Consider the following 18,485-nt stretch of genomic DNA (forward strand, 5'->3'; position numbering starts at 1 on the left):
GGAGCAAGAATGGAGAGGGCACTGTTGTCGGCTCTGAGTCCAGAGCCCAGATGCACAGGTGCACAGCCTCACTTCCAGGGGCACACCTCACCTCCCCCTCTGTCAGCCGTGGCAAGAGGACCTGCCATCTCAGCAGGGCACACCGTGGGCTCTCCAGCGCCACGGCCCCCTGCCCTGCTTTATCAGTCCCAGCCGTGGGCCCTTAGATTCCTTCACAGCGATTGTAACGGCTCAGGACCGGGAGGGGGAGGAAAGGCACGTGTTCAGTTCATCATTTTGAATTGAGAGAGTTTAAATGTACTCCTGAAAATATAAAAACCATTCCTAATGTTGCCTTTTTTAAAGTTTATTTGAGAGAGAGAGAGAGAGAGAGGGAGAGAGAGAGAATGCACGTGCACACACAAGCAGGGGGAGGGGCAGAGAGTGAGGGAGAGAGACAGAATCCCAAGCAGGCTCAGAACTGTCAGCGCGGAGCCTGATGCGAGACTTGAACTTGTTAACCGTGAGATGGTGACCTGAGCCGAAATCAAGAGTCAGACACGGGTGCCTCTTTAAAGGAAATATTTCTCTAAGTCACTATAGAAAATTTTTTTAAAAAGGAAGTTACAAATACTAAAAATAGAAAACACGATAAAAGGACATTTCAGTATCGCAGTTAATGAGAGAATCTGAGCCAGCTTATTCCACGGCCAAGTCTGTTTCTCGTGTTGTTAAAGAAAATGAAACAAATCTGAGTGCTTGGAAGGGCCGGGAAACGCCGGGTGAATGTGCCAACGAAAGCCGTAGCATGGCAGTATTCGGAGCAAAGCCGGATCCCAGGAGAGCAGCACTCAGCGGGAAGATTATCTCACATTGATAACAGGGTGGATGAAAAGTTTTGCAGAATGCCGGCAGCAAAACACAAAGCAAAAACTATTAGACACACAAGGGAAATCTGACATGGGAGAGAAATAAGGTTGCAGACAAGTTTAACAATGGGGTCAATATCTCTGAATTAACACACGACAGAACAAACAGCATCAGCTTTGGAGAACGGCCTTGTTATTAAGAGCTTGAGGCCACAGAAGGAAAACTCAAAATCTGCGCGGGAGAGATTTCACAGAAAATGATCTCTACTGTGTCCACATGTGTCAAAAAGAAGAAAAACCTTTCAATGAAATCTCTCAAACGGTTGAGAAGAAAAAAAGCACCCTTTCAAACCAAAATGAATTTCCTAGAAATAGTGAGATTGAGACAAACCTAACAAGTACAGCTGGAGACTATTTAGGGTCATAATTGTAGGAAGGTCATTAAACTCTAGGAAGTGCAGGGGCGCCTGGGGGGCTCAGTGGGTTAAGCAAACCACTTTGGCTCAAGTCATGATCTCACGTTTGTGAGTTCGAGCCCCGTCTCGGGTTCTATGCTGACAGCTCGGAACGTGGAGCCTGCTTCAGATTCTGTGTGTGTGTCTCTCTCTCTCTCAAAAGTAATTTAATGTGTTAAAAAAAAAACCCTGCAAAACCTTAGGAAGTGTCACGTAGCAGAAACACACAGCCTTAAAAGCTACAAATACACCTGTTGGGCAAACAGATGACTGAGGTAGTCCTCCCGAGCAGTTATGAGCACGATGAAAAGATTTCCCCTAAATTAGAACAGTGAAGATAAGCAAATAGGAAGTCAGGAGACACAGAGGAAATCACCATCATAAAGGACACGCAGAGAACATTTAATGAAGAAAACCCACAAGATCAGCGTCCCATGTGGGTGTGTTCTCAGTTCGCCTTCCCCCTCTGCACCTGACGGAAAGCCCTCTTTCTCATTTCTGATGTGTATGCAGTCCCCTTGAAAATCTCAAGAGAAATATTGCAGATTTTTTTTAAAGCAAAGAAACAATTCCATTGGCTCCAGTAGAAAACAGACCAATGACCAAGTAAGAAAATAAAAGAAACGTTCCAAACCGTAATCTCACAGAAAGGCACTGCTGTTAAAATCGCACAAGAATCCTGACGACCCCCTTTATTATTCAGCATTGTTCTCGAATTTCTTGTTACTATAGGAAGCGAGCGACAGCAGAAACAGCAGCCTCAAGTACCCCTAAACAAGAACGTGACAGGTTTGCGGATGGTGGGACGGTGACGTTCCAGAACCGGAGCTTAACCGGACAGAATGGCAGGGATGCACAAAATGCCCCCAGAGGCTGGGCTGGCAGGAGAAACACGTGAACACCGATGGTGCTCATTTACCCTCGTTACAAAACGTGCTTGGGGACGCACTGTCATCCACAACGAGCAAACCATCAGATACCGAACAACTACCTGAACAGGCAGGCACGGCATTTACAGAGTGTCCCTCAGCTCCGCCGAGGACCGGAGACGCGTCTTCGTGTCTGACACGACGGAATGGGGACATCGAGGACAAGCAGGTGTCTGGGCTCAGCACAACGGTACGGCGTGAGTTTGTGGAGTGAGGGCGTGCCGGGACACTGGAGTCAGCCTGAACGCAAAACAACTGGGCTTGAAGTAATTTTATTAATCTCCTTGTTATGATTAACACAGAAATTGATGACAATTTGCTAAGTGGCAGTTTTTAGGAAATGGAGGGAGGGCGGAGAGACACGATGGAAGGTTTGTTCCTATCAACCGTCCACCCAGTGTGGGCGGGTGAAAGCATGAACCACACACCAAAGCCTGAGTCAGCCCAAGCATTCCTTCCCTCGGGCCGTTCACAAAAGGAGGAAAACATCACAGCGAGCTTCTCCGGCTCTCAGACTAGCATCCTCCTCCCGGCCTCGTGCGCCTGCCAGAGCACAGCGGCCCAAATCCATCGTGACTTGCTTGGACTTTTGAGTTTTCCCGAGGCGATCCAAAATATTTATTGCTTCGTGTTCTCAAGTAATTGGAAAAGGCTCAGAAAAAGGAACAAAGTGCATTGAATACCAAAATTTCTCTTCAAAAACGTTCTGTCGCCAGTTACAATGAAGCATAGTTCCATCGGAGACGTTGGCTGCGTAATTCTGAAATCAAACGAAGACTCCGCAAATCACTAACACCGAGAACATGGCTTCTACATAAAACCTCGAGAGGAGCGAGACCGTGGCTGGGAAGGTCAGCCAGGAGAGGGGTCGGGGAGCCCATGGGGGGCTCTGGGGCCGCGCATGCTCTGGACGCCCCCAGCCACCCACCTAGCAGGTCAACGGATCGGAGTGAACAGTCTCCTCCTTTCCTCCCCTGCTCCTGCAGATTCTGGCTCCACAGACGCGGTGGCCACTGAGGCACTGCTGCCACAGCCAGGAGGGGACCTCCGCCACGTGTCCCACCAGAGCTTCACAGAGTGGCCCAGAGATTTAGTAGCCTTCTGTTAGATTTCTTTTACAGATTCTCAGCCTCCTGAGATATCTTTTACATATCAGGCAGTATGTGGTCCATTTTATTCCTATGATTTACCTCCGCGGACCTCTCAAGGGCATCTAGAGTAAGACATTCTGTTTCAAGATACTGTTTTGGGATACTGAGGGTACTGAGAAAAAAGTGCTTTAAAACTTGCTAGTTCTACCTGGAAGGAAGAAAAATCATCTTAAACCAGAGACTGCTGGTGCCTGTGGTGATCAGCACAAGGGGCTCCCTGCTCCCACCAGGGCCTCCAAAAGTCCTCTCGGTGGGGGACAGAGCGCCTTACCCCTTACATGAGTGCACACAGTCCCCTGCCCTGTAGTCTAGTCGCCCGGGGAGCCAGGATGCTGCAGGTGCCAGAGGCCTCTTGTCCAGGCCTCAGCTGGCCCCGTGTCTCCTCTCTCTGCCCCCTGGCCTCGCTGACCCAGCGGGGTGAGCAGGACCATGGAGACAGTTCTGCCTTTATCAGGGGAGGGGGCAACATCACCTCCGGCCTTGAACTGATGGTTGGAATGGGTAGTACAGGGGCAGTGACATGTTTCAGTCCACAGAGGCCGTCAGAAATGGCTCGTAATCCTGGTCTTGTGCCCACTTAGCTGTATGCAGCCAAAAGAGGAGACTCCAAAATCAGAGAAGTGGTCAGCTGGAATGACCCAGAGCTGCAGATTCTCGAGCCGGCATGCAGCCCACTACTCCAGCCTGCATTTCAGTCTCATTAGCTTGGTGTTAGGCAGCTTACGCACTTACCAGGAACACATTCCTAGAGCAAATCTTGAAACAGATGAAGGAACAGGAAAATGACAGAAAGCAATTCATTTACACGATCCCTAGAGAAACATCACTGAAACGCGGCAAGTCGGAGACCATCCACTGACAACAAATTTACAACAAAAACGGGATTATAATTTTCCTGAACTTTGGATAATCTTCAAATTTCTCAAGGTACCACCTAAAATCAGACACACACAAAAAAAAAAACACACACTAAGAAAAGGAAATGATTTTGTCACTTTTCATTATGCAGGAGTACAGAGATTTCTAAAAGTAGTAATAAAAAGTTCGGCATTTCAGGTACACAGTTTGATTCTGCCTGTGTCACGAAAGCAGGATTCTTGCTGGCCACGAAGGTTACTGGCGTGTGAGGGTGCCGATCAACGCAGCGGGGGGGCAAGGTCTGCAGACCCCGGGAGCATGCAGACTGGGGCAGAGGACCGGCATTTGTGGTGACTCAGATTCCCACAGGAAGTCTCCCCAGGAGAGGACGGTGCCTCCAGACCGGGGTGGGGGAGATGTGCGCCCAGCCACGCGCCCGGGGGCTCTCAGACAAAGCTGGGAGAACGAAACGGGACCCTGCTCTCGGAACAAACAGGTATTTTCAGTTTTGATATGAATGACACCAGCCAGGATGACGCCCGTTGGTTCCGTGGTACTGGCTGGCTGGGGAGGGTGGCGGCTAAGTGGATGGAGTGAAAACTTCAAGTAACTTGAGGAGATGGAGAAATGGGCATTAGAGAAGGAGTTTCTGTAAGCACAGCAGATAAACTCACGGTGGAAAGCGACTATTTGTTTACAGGGCAGAAACAGGTGGCAACAGCCAGCAGCCAGGGAATGGGCAAAATCTGCCCGTTTCAGGTGAGTTTCACACTCCGTCTGCAAACGGGGAGCCCCAGCGTGTCTGCCTGCTGGGTGCGCTTTCAACGGCCGGAAAGCCACCGAATGGGAAGCTGGCGGGTGGACTCTGGAGCAAGCGTCACTTCTGTCGCGAGGCCACGGTCACAGCCCTTCTCTTCCACATCAGTGACCTGCCTGGAGACAAGGGCGCCTGCCTCTCAGCGTGGGACGCTCACGACTGCAACGCCAAGTACGAGGAAAGGTGCCACATGCTCTCTGGTTACAGAGGTTCATGCGGGCCTGTGGCACCGTTTGCACATGTCCCCCGCCCCCTCAAATTCATATGTTAAACACCTAGTGCCTAATATGTGGCAGTATTAGGGGGTGGGGCCTTTGGGAGGTGGAGCCTTCAGGAATGGGATCCTGTCCTCCGGTCCTATAAAAAAGCCCCCCACCCCCCACCCCCATCACGTGAGGGCGCAGAGAGACGGTACCCTCCGCAACCCAGAGTGGCCTTCACCAGAAATGCACCATCCTGGCCCCTGACCCCAGGCCTCTGGCCTCTAGATCTGCGAGAAATCTACGTTATTTAGAAGCCGAATGGACCAGGCCTGCCAGGACCCGGGACCTCCAGCAGCGCCACGCACTGCACACAGGAGCAAAGGGCCGTTCAAAATCCGCGAAACCAGGGCAGCGAGGCCCACGCGCGCCCACGGGATTGTCGCATGAGCGGCTGAGCTCCGTAGGACGTCGGACTGCGTCAGACTTTTCTCCCCCGATGAGGACGGACGGGTTTGTCAAATGTGTTAAATTCATCTCACAGAAACCATCATATAGAAATAAAATTTACTTTGTTAAAATGATTCAGCTTCTCTCCCAGCGTTCATCCCTGGGATCTTAAATCCACCTCGAGAGACTGTATCTTAAGATATATAGACGTGCGTACGTATCAGTCTTTTTAAAGGGAGGGCAGCACCATTTCTACTCTTTTTCTCCCTTGTTGTTCTGTCCCTAGAATCGAAGGTGTCGCTTAGGTGACACTGACATGAGTTTTTTGTCTTGATTTTATTCTCGCTGAGCCTGAACTAGGGTGAAAAGTGAGGTGCCCCTGACGAAGGGATGCCCACTGCATCACATTTGGCGTCTACTGTTATTCTTTAAAGCATTGACTGTTTTTCCGGCTCACAAACAGCCAAAGTGTCCCCAAGCTCCTCTCGAAGAAGTCTTCCCCTGGTGGACACAGGCCACTGACAAGACAGGAAGCGTCCTGCAAGTGCTCACAAGTCATGTCATCTGTTAAAGTCTGGTGATGGGAGCTGTGAGAGGGAGGAAGTCTTTCATAAACATATTCTCGTGTGTCCTTATAAGTTTAGGTCATTACGCCATCTGTCATAGTGTCTTGAAGACGTGCTGACTTCATTTTTCTAAGTGACATTAAATTTAATGGCATGAGGGCACCTGGGCAGCTCAAAGTCCAACTTCGACTCAGGTCATGATCTCACAGCTCGTGGGTTCGAGCCCCGAGTTGGGCTCTGTGCTGACAGCTCGGAGCCTGGAGCCTGCTTGGGATTCTGTGCCTCCCTCTCTCTCTGTCCCTCCCCTGTTTGCAGTCTCTCTCTCTCTCAAAAATAAATAAACATTAAAAAAAAAACTTACTGGGGAAACACTGCATATTTCCTTATTTTATTTCAACAGAGTCCCTTCTCCAAGGCTGCCCTCGACGGCTGGCCTCCAACTTGCAGGACTTTGGTGTGAACAAGCAAACGTCTGCACACAGGCTATCACACTTGGCGGGACGCGGCAGAAGCTTGGGCACCAAGAACGTCGCTCCACTAATGAGCACGGCTGCTAGGGGCTGGCGGGGAAGAGAACGGTATGAAAACAGCCGTCTTCCTAATTCCTTGACATTCTGCCCTCAAAACAGTTTGCTAGCAACTCGGCACAGCTGACCCGATGTTTCCGACCTAGAGCTTAATTATCGGTAAATTATCTGTGAATTTAAATCCCTCACATCTAATTATAGAAATAAATTCGTTTAGTAAAATACTGCCTTGAGAACATTATAATAAATCAAATACAGTGCTCGGAAGGGCCCCATGGATTGTTTTCTTTTAGTTTAATTAGCTGGGTTCATTGGATTATTAAAGGAAAAAAAAAGGATAGCTTTTATTTTGTCCTCAGCTTATAAATCCAACATTTCTGAACATACTGCCACTAAGCTGAATTCATTAGTTTTTCAGCAATTAAAATCGGGTTTGCACTGACATCAATGTAAGTAGCGAATGAATGAAAAAGAGCCCTTTCAACTCATGAAGCTTTCCGCCAAGAATACATTTGGGTTTTTAGTACCCTAGACTTTCATTTGGAAAATGAAATGATTTATTTCTGTTTCTATATGTTTCCTATTCAAATGTTGAAGAGAGATTTTCCTGTTTTCATTTGAGAAAACATCTTTACAACTGACTTGGCATGCTCTTTGTTCAATCTTCTTCTGATCCAATTTCTTAAAATATCAGTATTATCTCATGTGCTTCTACTATTAGAAACTAGCCAATGTTTGCTTCTTACTGTCTAATGTAACAAACGTTCGAGAATAGCATCTTCCTCCAGAGGTGATGCTACTCATGAGAAGGTGGTCTCGGGCCCCTGCCAGAGGAGAAGGAGGGAGGGGAGGAGGGGGAGGAGGGGGGGAGGAGGAGGAGGGGGAGGAAGAGGAGGAGGAGGAGGAGGAGGAGGGGGAGGAGAAGGGGGAGCAGGGTGGGGAGGAGGGAGGAGGAGGGGGGAGGAGGGGGAGGAGGGGGTAGGAAGAGAAGGAGGGAGAGGAGGAGGAAGGGAAGAGGAGGAGGAAGGGAAGAGGAGGAAGGGGAGGAGGAGGAAGGGGAGGAGGAGGAAGGAGGAGGGGAGGGGGGAAGAGGAGGAACAAGGAGGGGAGGAGGGGAGGAGGGGAGGAGAGGTCCCCAGCAACACAGGACCATCAGGCTGGGCCAAGATCCACTGACTGTTGTGGTCACTGTTATTTTTCTACGAGATGCTTTCTACGAAAGACGCATTCTGCATCAGCACGAGATCTGAAGGTATCCTGGTGTGGCATCATCGGCAGAGGAGGAAGGAGGGCTTCAAAACTCATACGTGTTGCCTTCAGTTCTGGCCCAATTGATTTTAAATGGCTGAAAGGCTGGTGTCCCATTTCCTGGGGCTTCTGTAACAAAGGACCACACCCTGGGGGCTTCAAGCAACAGGAATGTATTCTCTCCCAGGTCTGGAGGCCAGAAGTCTGAGGTGGAGCGGTGGGCAGGACTGTCCTCCCTCCCGAGCTCTGCCTCTTCCAGCTTCCGGCTTCTGGCAGCCTCAGTTCGTGGAGTCAGCGCATCCCCTGCCTGCACCCTCCCACGGCCGTCCACGTGTGTCTTCACGTGACCTCTTTGTGTGCGTGTCCTGACTTCCCTCCTGGTAAAGTCACCAGTCCTACTCCAGTGTCACCTCCCCTTAACGAATTACATCTGTGACGACCCCTATTGCCAAATAAGGTCACTCTCGTGGGGTTAGGATGGCAACCTATTTCGGGGAGGGGGACACACAGCTCAAGCCATCATAGAAAATCATCCTGTTTTCGGCCACTTTTCACAGTGTGTCCCCCTCCTGAGCCCTCCATGGTGGGGGCTCTTCTCTGTCCCCGTCCTTCTCAGCAGCTCTGGATGAAGACGGGTCCTGGGCCCAGGTCCCTGCTGACGGTATGGGGCACAACGGAGCACCTGGCCACGTGGGGTAGTGCTCCTACGATCTCAACTCGCATGCTTCTGGGGTAATGTCCACAAATATTAGCTAAACCGACAGTCCGGTTCTGCCCGTTCTCATCAGTGTCTCCGGTAATAATCCTCTGCATCTTTAAATACGTGGTGAGCCTGGAAAGAAACCTGGGAATTCTGACTCTAAAAAGTCTGTGTGTTTTCCACTATGCCATGATACCAATCTATTCTTCTGTTGGCTTTTTCCTTCTTCCTCATTCCCAAGCGGTGACAAACGCCATGAAGGAAGACAACATTGCATCTCTACGGATGCCTGCCAGCATCAAAGGCCTCCAGGAAATGTTTTTGGGTGAATGAAGCCAGGGAAGCAGGGCAGCGCCCTGTCTAGCTCGGAGGGCACGAGCGATCGACATGGGCACCAGGGTGAGTGCCTGTGCCTATTTCCATCATCGCTGTGGCATCAGGGGAAGGCCCGAGATCTCTCCCTTCTAATCTTTTGTTTTGTTTTGTTGAGAGAGAGAGAGAGAGAGAGAGAGAGAGAGAAAGAAAGAACCTCAAGCAGGCTCCACACTCAGTGGAGAGCCGGACATGGGGCTCAATCCCATGACCCTGGGATCCTGACCTGACATCAAGAGTCGGATGCTCAACCAACTGAGCCAACCAGGCGCCCCCCGAGATGTCTCCCTTCCAAGAAGCCTGAGGCTTCGTTCACGGAGCCTCATCTCTTCACGTGTTGGACGGACAAGGCGCTCCCTAAGTTCACGTCAGCTTTAACAGCCTTGGACCGTTTTATATGCGTTCCTGTTGGTCAAATGGTGACAGGCCCTTCTGGGGACTGGATAGAGGTTATGGCCCTGCACTTTGGAAAACAACGTGATTTCGAGGGTGCACAGAGCCCGGGAGCCTGACAGGGACCATGGGGCTGCAGGGCACAGGACGCTTGTGTGAAGGAGCTGGGTGCATGGCCAAGTCAGGCTTCCTGAGCACGGCACTCCTCTGCGCCCTGTCCCTGGCGGTCAGCATTCTCCACCGTAAACCGCGGGTTCCCAGTCAGACCGCGGGTCCCCTGCCTGACATTTCACTTGACTATCAGGCCCAGTGGCAAAAATTCGAGGAGGCTCAGAGTAGGGGCGGAGCAAATAATGATGCTGACGCGTACCTGTCGGTCCCTCGGAACAGGTTACTCTTGGGACGTGTGCGTGGTTTTGTGCTTGGTCGGCTAACCCACGGTATACGCTAGGCTTTGGCAATTCAAATGCACATTAACATTTCAAAGATGGAACCTGAAAATTGTTAGAATGAGACCCGAGAACAGACGCAATGTGCCAAGAGTGTTTTAGAACTTACTGGTGATGCTGCTGTGCTCGGGAGACTAAAATACAGAAGGTAAAGGCCGCGAAGGCCCCGCCTTGAACGGACCAGCTGGCCAGGGCGTAGCCACACCACTCGACCACCTCCCCAAAGTAGTTGGCTGCTGTTACGTATTCAAATAAGCCTCCTGCAAAGACACACAGGCAAGTGGGGCGTTTCCGACAACGTGATACGTTACTGACCTACGAAGCAGCAGTGGATACGTACCTGGAGAACATAAATCCAACTCCGGGAAAAACAACTCAGAGAATTTGAGTGAATGAAACACCCAACATTACTAGTTTTACTGTCTCATATCATACTTTCTGGTGGCATAAACCTGTATGAATAGCTATGCATTTATCTGAATATAAAAAACTACCCTTTTAAAATCCCTTCACTAGTTCATGAATCACACTGGTAACACCCAAGTAAACACAGAGAACATAGGATAACAATTAACGAACAAGCTTAAGAAGACGGACCTGTACAGGGCCCTGGACCAAAAGTGGAAGAAAATAATAATTTTCAAGGGCAGATTCCTTCCTTCCGTCCTTCGTTCATTCCCTCCTCAATGTTCACAGACCCTTCAGTCTACATCACAGACCAGGCCCTGCTCTAGGTGCTCGGGGTGAACTGGGACAAGACCCTGACTCCTGTTCTAGAACATTAAACCCCAACATGATGCACAAGGAAAGCATGGCATAAAGCAGGAGGTGGGCCGTGAGGAGGACCAGAGCAGGTGAGAGGGGCCAGAAGTCAGACTGGGGGTGGAGACAGACCTGGTCATGGGCCCTTGGCATTTTAGTTTTACTTCCTGAGTATTTAACGTTTCTCAGTTTCAGAAGCTGTCTTGCTTTCTGTCTTGTATCTACTTAGTTCTTTCTATCGTATATTAGTCCTTTCCTCATAATTTCAATCCCTCTTAGTTATTAAACAATTAAGTAATCACTTTATGATCTGTTTCTATTAACTCTAAGATCTCGTGGTAGCACATGTTCTTGTGGGTTCTGCCACTTTTGAGTGTGGCCCTTACTGTGTGGCATGTGGTCCATCGGGCTCCCTGAGGCCTGGGTTAAAGGCAGGTCCCCTCAGGGATCTGGGCTTGTACAGGCTATGTGCATGAGGCACCACCTCCCTAGGGTCACGTGGGTCCTAATTCAAGGCTTGAGGTGCACGTTTGGGCCACAAACCTACGTGAGGGCCGCTGGTGGTTATGGACTCTCACGAGACGTGCCCTGGCCTCCAACATTCACCCAGGTTTTGCCCTCTCGATGATTATTACTTCCTTTCCATCATCCTACCACGTGGATGCATTTTAAAAGATGGAAAAAAAAAACACCTTTACCCAATGATTTTAATTGTTTGCGGAGAGAGGACTGGTTGTCTAGTCTATGCTGTCGCACAGATAGGACTAGTTTCCTTTTTCCTTAATAACCGTTCAGTTAGCCAGAATCTGATAAAACAACGGTCACAGTGATTGCCATCAATAATTGTGACTCATGTCAAAAACCTGCGGCCAATACTATGCTTTAGTTATTGGATCCTGACAAAACTGCAACAGCAAGGCATCTTGTGAAATGACTTGAGAATCAGCTCTCCATTTTTCAGTACGTACCCCTTGGTATTTTATATCCAGTCTCCCCTGGTTTCCGGAGATTCCTCAGGATATGGTCGGAATGGATGTTTATCAGCATGCCTATTAACCATAAGCAGAAACCTAAAGATAAGAAAATACATAAGAGTATTATGATCAATAAACTACAAAATTCACAAACCCAAGCGTGAATGAACGGTGTTACTATAATCTGTTCTATTCATTATTAGCAAACCACGTTAGCCACAAAGGACAGTAAAAATCATTATAATTAATATGATGTTTCATTTAGAAAAATAATTTATACAGCACTGCTGTTAGGTCTGCTAAATAGAGTTCTGTTTTTCATTAAAAAAAATTTTTTTAACATTTATTTATTTGTGAGAGACAGAGAGAGAGCAAGAGTTGGGAAGGGGCAGAGAGAGGGAGACACAGAATCCAAAGCAGACTCCGGGCTCTGAGCTGCCAGCACAGAGCCCGACACAGGGCTCGAACTCAGGAAGTGTGAGATCATGACCTGAGCCGAGGTCGGACCCTCAACCGACGGAGCCACCCAGGTGCCCCTAGAGCTCTGTTTTTCTAATACCACTACTGTGTAATCGAACCTGCCCTAAACACGTGGACCTCGTGGCCCACGTCTAAGGGCTGGCATGCTTGGACATGACTTAGGACCCCGGCACAGGGCTCCTTTCCAGGGAGAGGTAGCGTCACCATCCGTGGGGCGGCCCACAAGATTCACTCGGTCCTCGCGGAAAACACGCGCGGTGTGGCCGGCCTCCTCGTGTGGCACACTCTGCCCCCGCCCCTGACGGGCTAGCTGCACACGGGCTCCCGGGGTGGTGGTTCCCGGTAGCTCATTTCCAGCACTCCGCTTTTCTTTCTCTATAGCCCTGTTGGAACAGGTTCCTGCACATCCACGGCCTCACCTGCCACCCCCCTGCCCACTCGCCAGTCACACCCCCAGGTCTCCTCACGTGCCCCAGCTCCCCACACCATCCTCTGCTGCTGCCTCCACGGCTCTCCCTGGACATCCAGTAGCGTCCTGGGTGTTTCCTCGCTGGCTCTGAAAAGCCTTCAGAGGTTGCTCATCACTTAAAAAGGAGATTTATTGAGGCGCCTGGGTGGCTCAGTCGGTTAGGCATCTGAGTTCGGCTCAGGTCATGATCTCGCGGTCCGTGGGCTCAAGCCCCACGTCGGGCTCTGTGCTGACAGCTCAGAGCCCGGAGCCTGCTTCGGATTCTGCGTGTCCCTCTCTCTCTGCTCCTCCCTGACTCATGCCGTCTCTCTCTGTCTCTCAAAAATAAAATAAAAACATTAAAAACAATTAAAAAAAAAGGAGATTTATTAGTATCACGTGTCTTCATTCCAACAAGAAGAGGTAAAATGTCCAATAGTATTTTAGAAAAGGAATAACTTGGAGTGCCTGGGTGGCTCAGTCGGTTAAGCGGCCGACTTCGGCTCAGGTCACGATCTCGCGGTCCATGAGTTCGAGCCCCGCATCGGGCTCTGTGCTGACGGCTCAGAGCCTGGAGCCTGTTTCGGACTCTGTGTCTCCCTCTCTCTGACCCTCCCCCATTCATGCTCTGTTTCTCTCTGTCTCAAAAATAAACGTTAAAAAAAATTTTAGAAAAGGAATAACTTGACTTAGTTTGATCACCCTCTGACACTAGAGAAATGCGAAGGTGGGACGGTGCTTATTGGTGGAGTTCCAGTCACTGTCAAGGAAACATACAACTGGAGTAGCCTGGTCAGTAATGAGTCCCCAGTCATCCCAGTGGCATGGAATCATCTGTCAGTTACAACAGGGACACGTGACACATTCTGGTCCACAGCCAGGACCAGAAAATTTCTGGAATTTTCTGGAAAATTTCTTCCTTCCGATTTCACCAATTGTAGGCAGGTTTTTCTACAGAGTTCATACCAAATTTTGCAATATGTATTATAAGTCACTTGCTAGATCCATAAATTTGTAGTCGATTCGATACCTGTCTTGCATTTCAGTATGTCACCTCCAGGTAACCTGTCCCACAGTTTGTGGTTCCAGAAAGAATTATGTTCTCACAATTCCATGTTTGACTTTATTTCTCTTCTCGGAGATAAGCTCCCTTTATCACCCAGGTTGGTAAAGAAAGCTAGTATTTGCGCTCATCTAAGCTACACATTTAACTCTGCTTTTAGGAATCATGAAGTCTTCGTATGTAATCTTTTACGTTAACCACTTTCACTGCTCTCAAAAACTTTCTGTTAGGATATTACTATTATTGCTATTTGCTTAGTTCTTCATGGTAAGAATCATAAATGCTGCTAAATATTAACATCATTTCATGTTTATCTCCTTACAAAAACTATAAACTCTATGAAATAAATATAACACCAAAAAAGTAGCCCTGTTTGTTTCCCAACCGGTATATATTTTTTTCATTTCTGATTCCTTCTGTTCAACGGTAGAGAAGCTGAGAGGTTTGCATACAATTTAGTGGAGTCTTTAATTTTAGACCAGCTTCGGCGACACCTGCAGGTGATGGGGTCTGTCTGCCCTGCTATTGCAAACGACACTGAAATTCACATACCAAGAGGATTCTTTGCTTTGCCGTGGTTCATCAAAAGTAGCCAAACAACTCATCACAGAAATGATTTGCGGGAAAAACTCAAATAAACGTTTAAAGCCTGTATCCCTTCGTTAAAACTTCCCTTCCCTTGTCCCTCACCGCCTGCTCTGGGGGCACCAGGACAGTGAAATGGTTGAGCCCCGGGCTCCGCTATTTACTCAGTTTAGATCTTGAGCAGGTGTTTAGCCATCGGATCGTCCCTGTGCGTGTGAAAGGACCCTAGTCTCTGCCCTTTCAGGAACGTGGGGTGGCAGGAAGCATGTGTGTGGCCCCTGGCAGAGAGCAGGATCTTCTCCACAGGGCGACCACAGCGACCACAGCCCATTCTTCCTCCTTCTCTCGCTGGTTGGGGCAGACGGAAATCAGGTAGTCAAATGGCAGGTGAGGCAAGGAAGCATCTGGGGGCACTGCACCCACAACATAACGTGGGTCTGGCATTTTGTGGAGGCACAGGCTTGTGGAGCTGCCGAGCCCCTTGGGGACTCTCTTGCCCATCCTTCATCTGGCGGCGGGGGGGGGGGGGGGGGGGGGGGGGGGGGGGGGGGGGGTGGGCACATGCCCACGGCCATGATGCCCAGGCATGATGAGCGAGAATTTCAACTCACAGAAAAAAATACGATCGAGAAACATAAACACGCCTCGTCATCAACAAAGCAGCGCCCCAGCGTGAGGCTCTCCATGATCAGACATTCACGCAGACAGAGGCCAGCGGACAGGGGAAGGCCGTGTCACGGGGCTGGAGCCGGGAGCCACGGGGCGCTCTGAAACTTAGAAGCAATCTCCTTATACACAAGAGCCTCGACAGGGCATATTCTTTCACACGCTTGCAAATCTTTTTGACTGCTGCTGTTCTATTTTCCTTTTGGCTCAGAACTTACGAGGTTATAATTAGGACTTGAAAACGTACGGTAATTTACATTCACCGATAAGGACGGTAAAAAATTGAAAACTTCGCAAACCTACGAGTTTATTCAAGTTAGTATAATCAGAAAACTCTTCCTGCCTCATTGGAAGGCGACCCGGTCTGACTTCTTCTCATGTTCTGGAGGAAACCGTGGGAGGCTTGATTTGATGACTCTGTTGGATGACATGGCCAGTTAGCGTCCACGCCCCACAGTCGTAGTCTGCTGTTCTCTCTGCTGGAGCCTGTTGCCCGCTGCTATTTTCAGGCTCACTTTAGGGACAGGTATCTGTGCTTTTAGTGCCAAGAGGGCGATGGTACCAGGCATTTGTGTCACATGCTGCTGCTGGGACCGCCTGACTCTCCCTCCGGCGCTCGGCCTTCCTGCCGCCAGGTCATGGACCGTCACAGACTTTTCTCTCGCTCAACAAGTGTGGGCTTTCTATCTAGGAACCACCGGGACGTTATAATCCGAGTTATGACTCGAACCACGGAGTGCATCACCGGGGCGACACTCACCTAGTAGAAATCGGGGATCAGTGACCCAGTCATCCGCATACACCGCATACTGACTCAAATATCTGCTCTGCAAGTAGCCGTTATAGACACAGAACATGAACGCCAACGTACACGTGTACAGGGGCATCGGCTTTCCTCCTCGGATCAGAAGTGGGAAAATCAAGGACCTTAGGAAACATGAAACAGAAACAAATTTAAATAAAACACAGACCGATGGTCCAGAACATCATTTCCGCAATTCTCTTTAAAGTCTTGGGTTTTTCATCTTGCTTCCTTCCTTGTACACAAGTCATCGTCAGTACTACTGGTCCTCGTTTACTATGTTCAAAGCAGAATTGCTCAATCAAGAATTCACCATGTTCCAGTAATGCTCATCATGGTGCGCAAACTCAGGATTCTAATGATACAGAATGGGAAACAGACACGCTGAGAGAGAACCGAAGGCTTCCAGAGGCTCTCGGAATGTGCACGATCCTCCCTTGCTCTAGTCTGAGCAGTGGGATGTGGGGACACCATCATGTCATCAGTCAGCACAGTGGCTGTATTCACTGAGCACTCACCACCTCACTCACAGCACTCAGAGACACCCGCACAGGAAACACCATTACACCTTCTTGGTGGGGGCGGGGGGGAGGGTAGGGAGATAGAACGGACTCACAGCGGTTAAGCAATCGGTCCAAGGTCACAGAGCTCAAGTGTAAACCCAGGTAACTCAAAGGCCACATTCCTCTGTTCCAGCACACTACTGAAAGTTTAGGGAGAGAAAACGTAAGGACAAGAAAGTGACCCTTGTGAAGAAAAGAGGAGGCGATGCTGGAGTGTGAATTCCTTCTGTAACATCAATACGTAATACACCGAAAGGGGCCGTCACTACACATCCCATGGGCCTTAAGAGGATAGTAAAGAACTGTCATCTACAACTTTATGCCAATAAATGTGACTATCTGGACAGCGTACACAAAACCCTTAAAAGGCACAGGCGACCAAAGCTGACCCAAGGAGAAATCGACAGGCTGAATAGCCATCTCTAAGGAAAGAAACGGAAGCAGACTTAGGAAGTTCTAACAGGCACAACTGGAGTCAGGGGAGGGGGTGGCTTCGGAAAGGCACAGGGACATTGACAGGAAGGCAGCCGTTCTGTATCTTGAATGTGGCGGTGATTACACGCGGTGTACAATCCTCAAAATTGACCAAACCACAACATGGCCACGGTCACTTGCTTGGGTCCTGCCTGGGGCTGCTCACCAGCTAGGCCTGCAGACCCGGGGACGGGGGGAGGGGCTGGGGGGGCACGCGGTCTGTGGTGCGGCGTCTCGAGCCTCACCTGTCCGTGTCCCTGCCCGGAGTGCCGCAAACCCCCGTGTGGCGGCATTCTGAGTGCCGCCTGTGTCCCTGTACCGAACACCTTATTCTCTTACCAGTGCGCACGTGTCCCGCGCAGACAGGGAAGCGGGCCCTTCGTGCTCGGGACGCACGGTGGAGGGTGGCTAAGTTTATTCCTGCTCCGGACAGCAAAGCGGTGTGTGGTTCGCGATGACACCTGGGCTCCCCCGGGAGACCACGCCAGAGGTTGGCACGACGGGACTAAGAGGTCACCGCCGCGTTGTCCCCGACACACGGGAAAGCGACGGTTGGAAAAAAACCGAGAACTGGAAACAGAAACGCGTGACATGATTTTACAGAAGAAATGCGAATGAGGCCGCAAGCACCGAAGCTGCCCGGTGCCCCTTCGGTTAGCCGAGGAAAGCCGCGTGCCAGCCCCGAGCTCGCCACCTGCGGCCAAGAAGCACGTTCAGATGGCAGAATGGCGTGCAGCGTGGGATCGCCCTTCGGTGAGGACGGCTGCTCCAGGAGTCTGGACGCCAGGAGTGAAGTTCAGCAAACTGTCCAAAATCAAGGCCAACGTTTGAGCGAGCCGTCTTCCTGGTCCCGGGTGTCGCCCGTACCGCTGAGCGGTGGGGGCCGAGGCCGAGTTGGCTCTAAATGGTCCTCGAGCAGCAACTGATGGTGACAGTGCCTCCGCCATTGAGGAAACACTGACTCGGTACAACCCGTGGTGGGATCTGCTAGGGTGTTGTAGCTGCTGGGGGTGGAAACGAACTTGGCAGACTTACACAGCCCGTGCCAATGTCAGGTGTTGAAAGCCACCCTCTGGATCAGCAGGTACTTTGCCTCCCCCCCTGCCTCCCGGCAAAATCTATTGCGTGTGACTGAATTAACAGTGCCAGCAGTGAACCTGATGGTCCCTCCCTGGACCTAACCACCATTTTCAGTTCAGAGCCAAGACTGAACGTTTTCTTTATGAGAAAAATGGCCCTCGACCAGTATTACTGCGTTTCGAAGGGCTCTGGAAATGAGCCTTTTTTGCTGCAGAGTTGATAGTGTTCCTCAGGGAATTCGACCTAAAATTATAAGGCAAAATATCACTTTTGTGCAAAACCTATGCTATGTTAGTCACTTCAGCAAAAACGGACGTTGTCTGAACCACAGGTCATGCCAGACTACTTTCTGTGCTGTTGGAATCAAAACCGGCAGTGAGATCTCCATTCTCACAGAGACTTGAAATGGATGTGATTTCTCAGCTTAAACCAGAGCTTAGAAATCCAGTGTGTTTTGAACATTTCAAAACCTGTTTCACTGTATAATTGAGGAGCTGCCACCAGCCAAGTGGAAGAGACTCATCTACGATGTAATGACACATGGAAGGGCAAACCTCAGCAGAAGAATCTAGAATTCAGAAGGACAACCCTCGGCAGAAGAATCTAGAATTCGGAAGGACAACCC

General features: G+C 49.9%; 1 protein-coding gene across 2 annotated transcripts in view; it reads right to left on the minus strand.

Moving 5' to 3' along the window:
• Positions 1-360: 360 nt before the first annotated feature.
• The window catches only part of SRD5A1 (steroid 5 alpha-reductase 1), a 27,193-nt gene continuing 9,068 nt past the window's right edge, over positions 361-18,485 (minus strand). The window contains exons 2-6 of one of the 2 annotated variants that reach the window (XM_049648293.1): positions 17,120-17,350; positions 15,702-15,868; positions 11,694-11,795; positions 10,073-10,223; positions 361-4,317 (exon numbers count right to left, since the gene is read on the minus strand). In XM_049648293.1, the coding sequence (XP_049504250.1) occupies positions 4,251-4,317; positions 10,073-10,223; positions 11,694-11,795; positions 15,702-15,868; positions 17,120-17,350 (718 nt within the window). In that variant the 3' untranslated portion in view covers positions 361-4,250. The remainder of the gene's footprint in view (positions 4,318-10,072; positions 10,224-11,693; positions 11,796-15,701; positions 15,869-17,119; positions 17,351-18,485) is intronic. The other variant, XM_049648294.1, reaches the window with a different exon arrangement.

The sequence above is a fragment of the Panthera uncia genome (genome assembly GCF_023721935.1).
Source record: "Panthera uncia isolate 11264 chromosome A1 unlocalized genomic scaffold, Puncia_PCG_1.0 HiC_scaffold_17, whole genome shotgun sequence".
NCBI classification, from domain to species: Eukaryota; Metazoa; Chordata; class Mammalia; order Carnivora; family Felidae; genus Panthera; species Panthera uncia.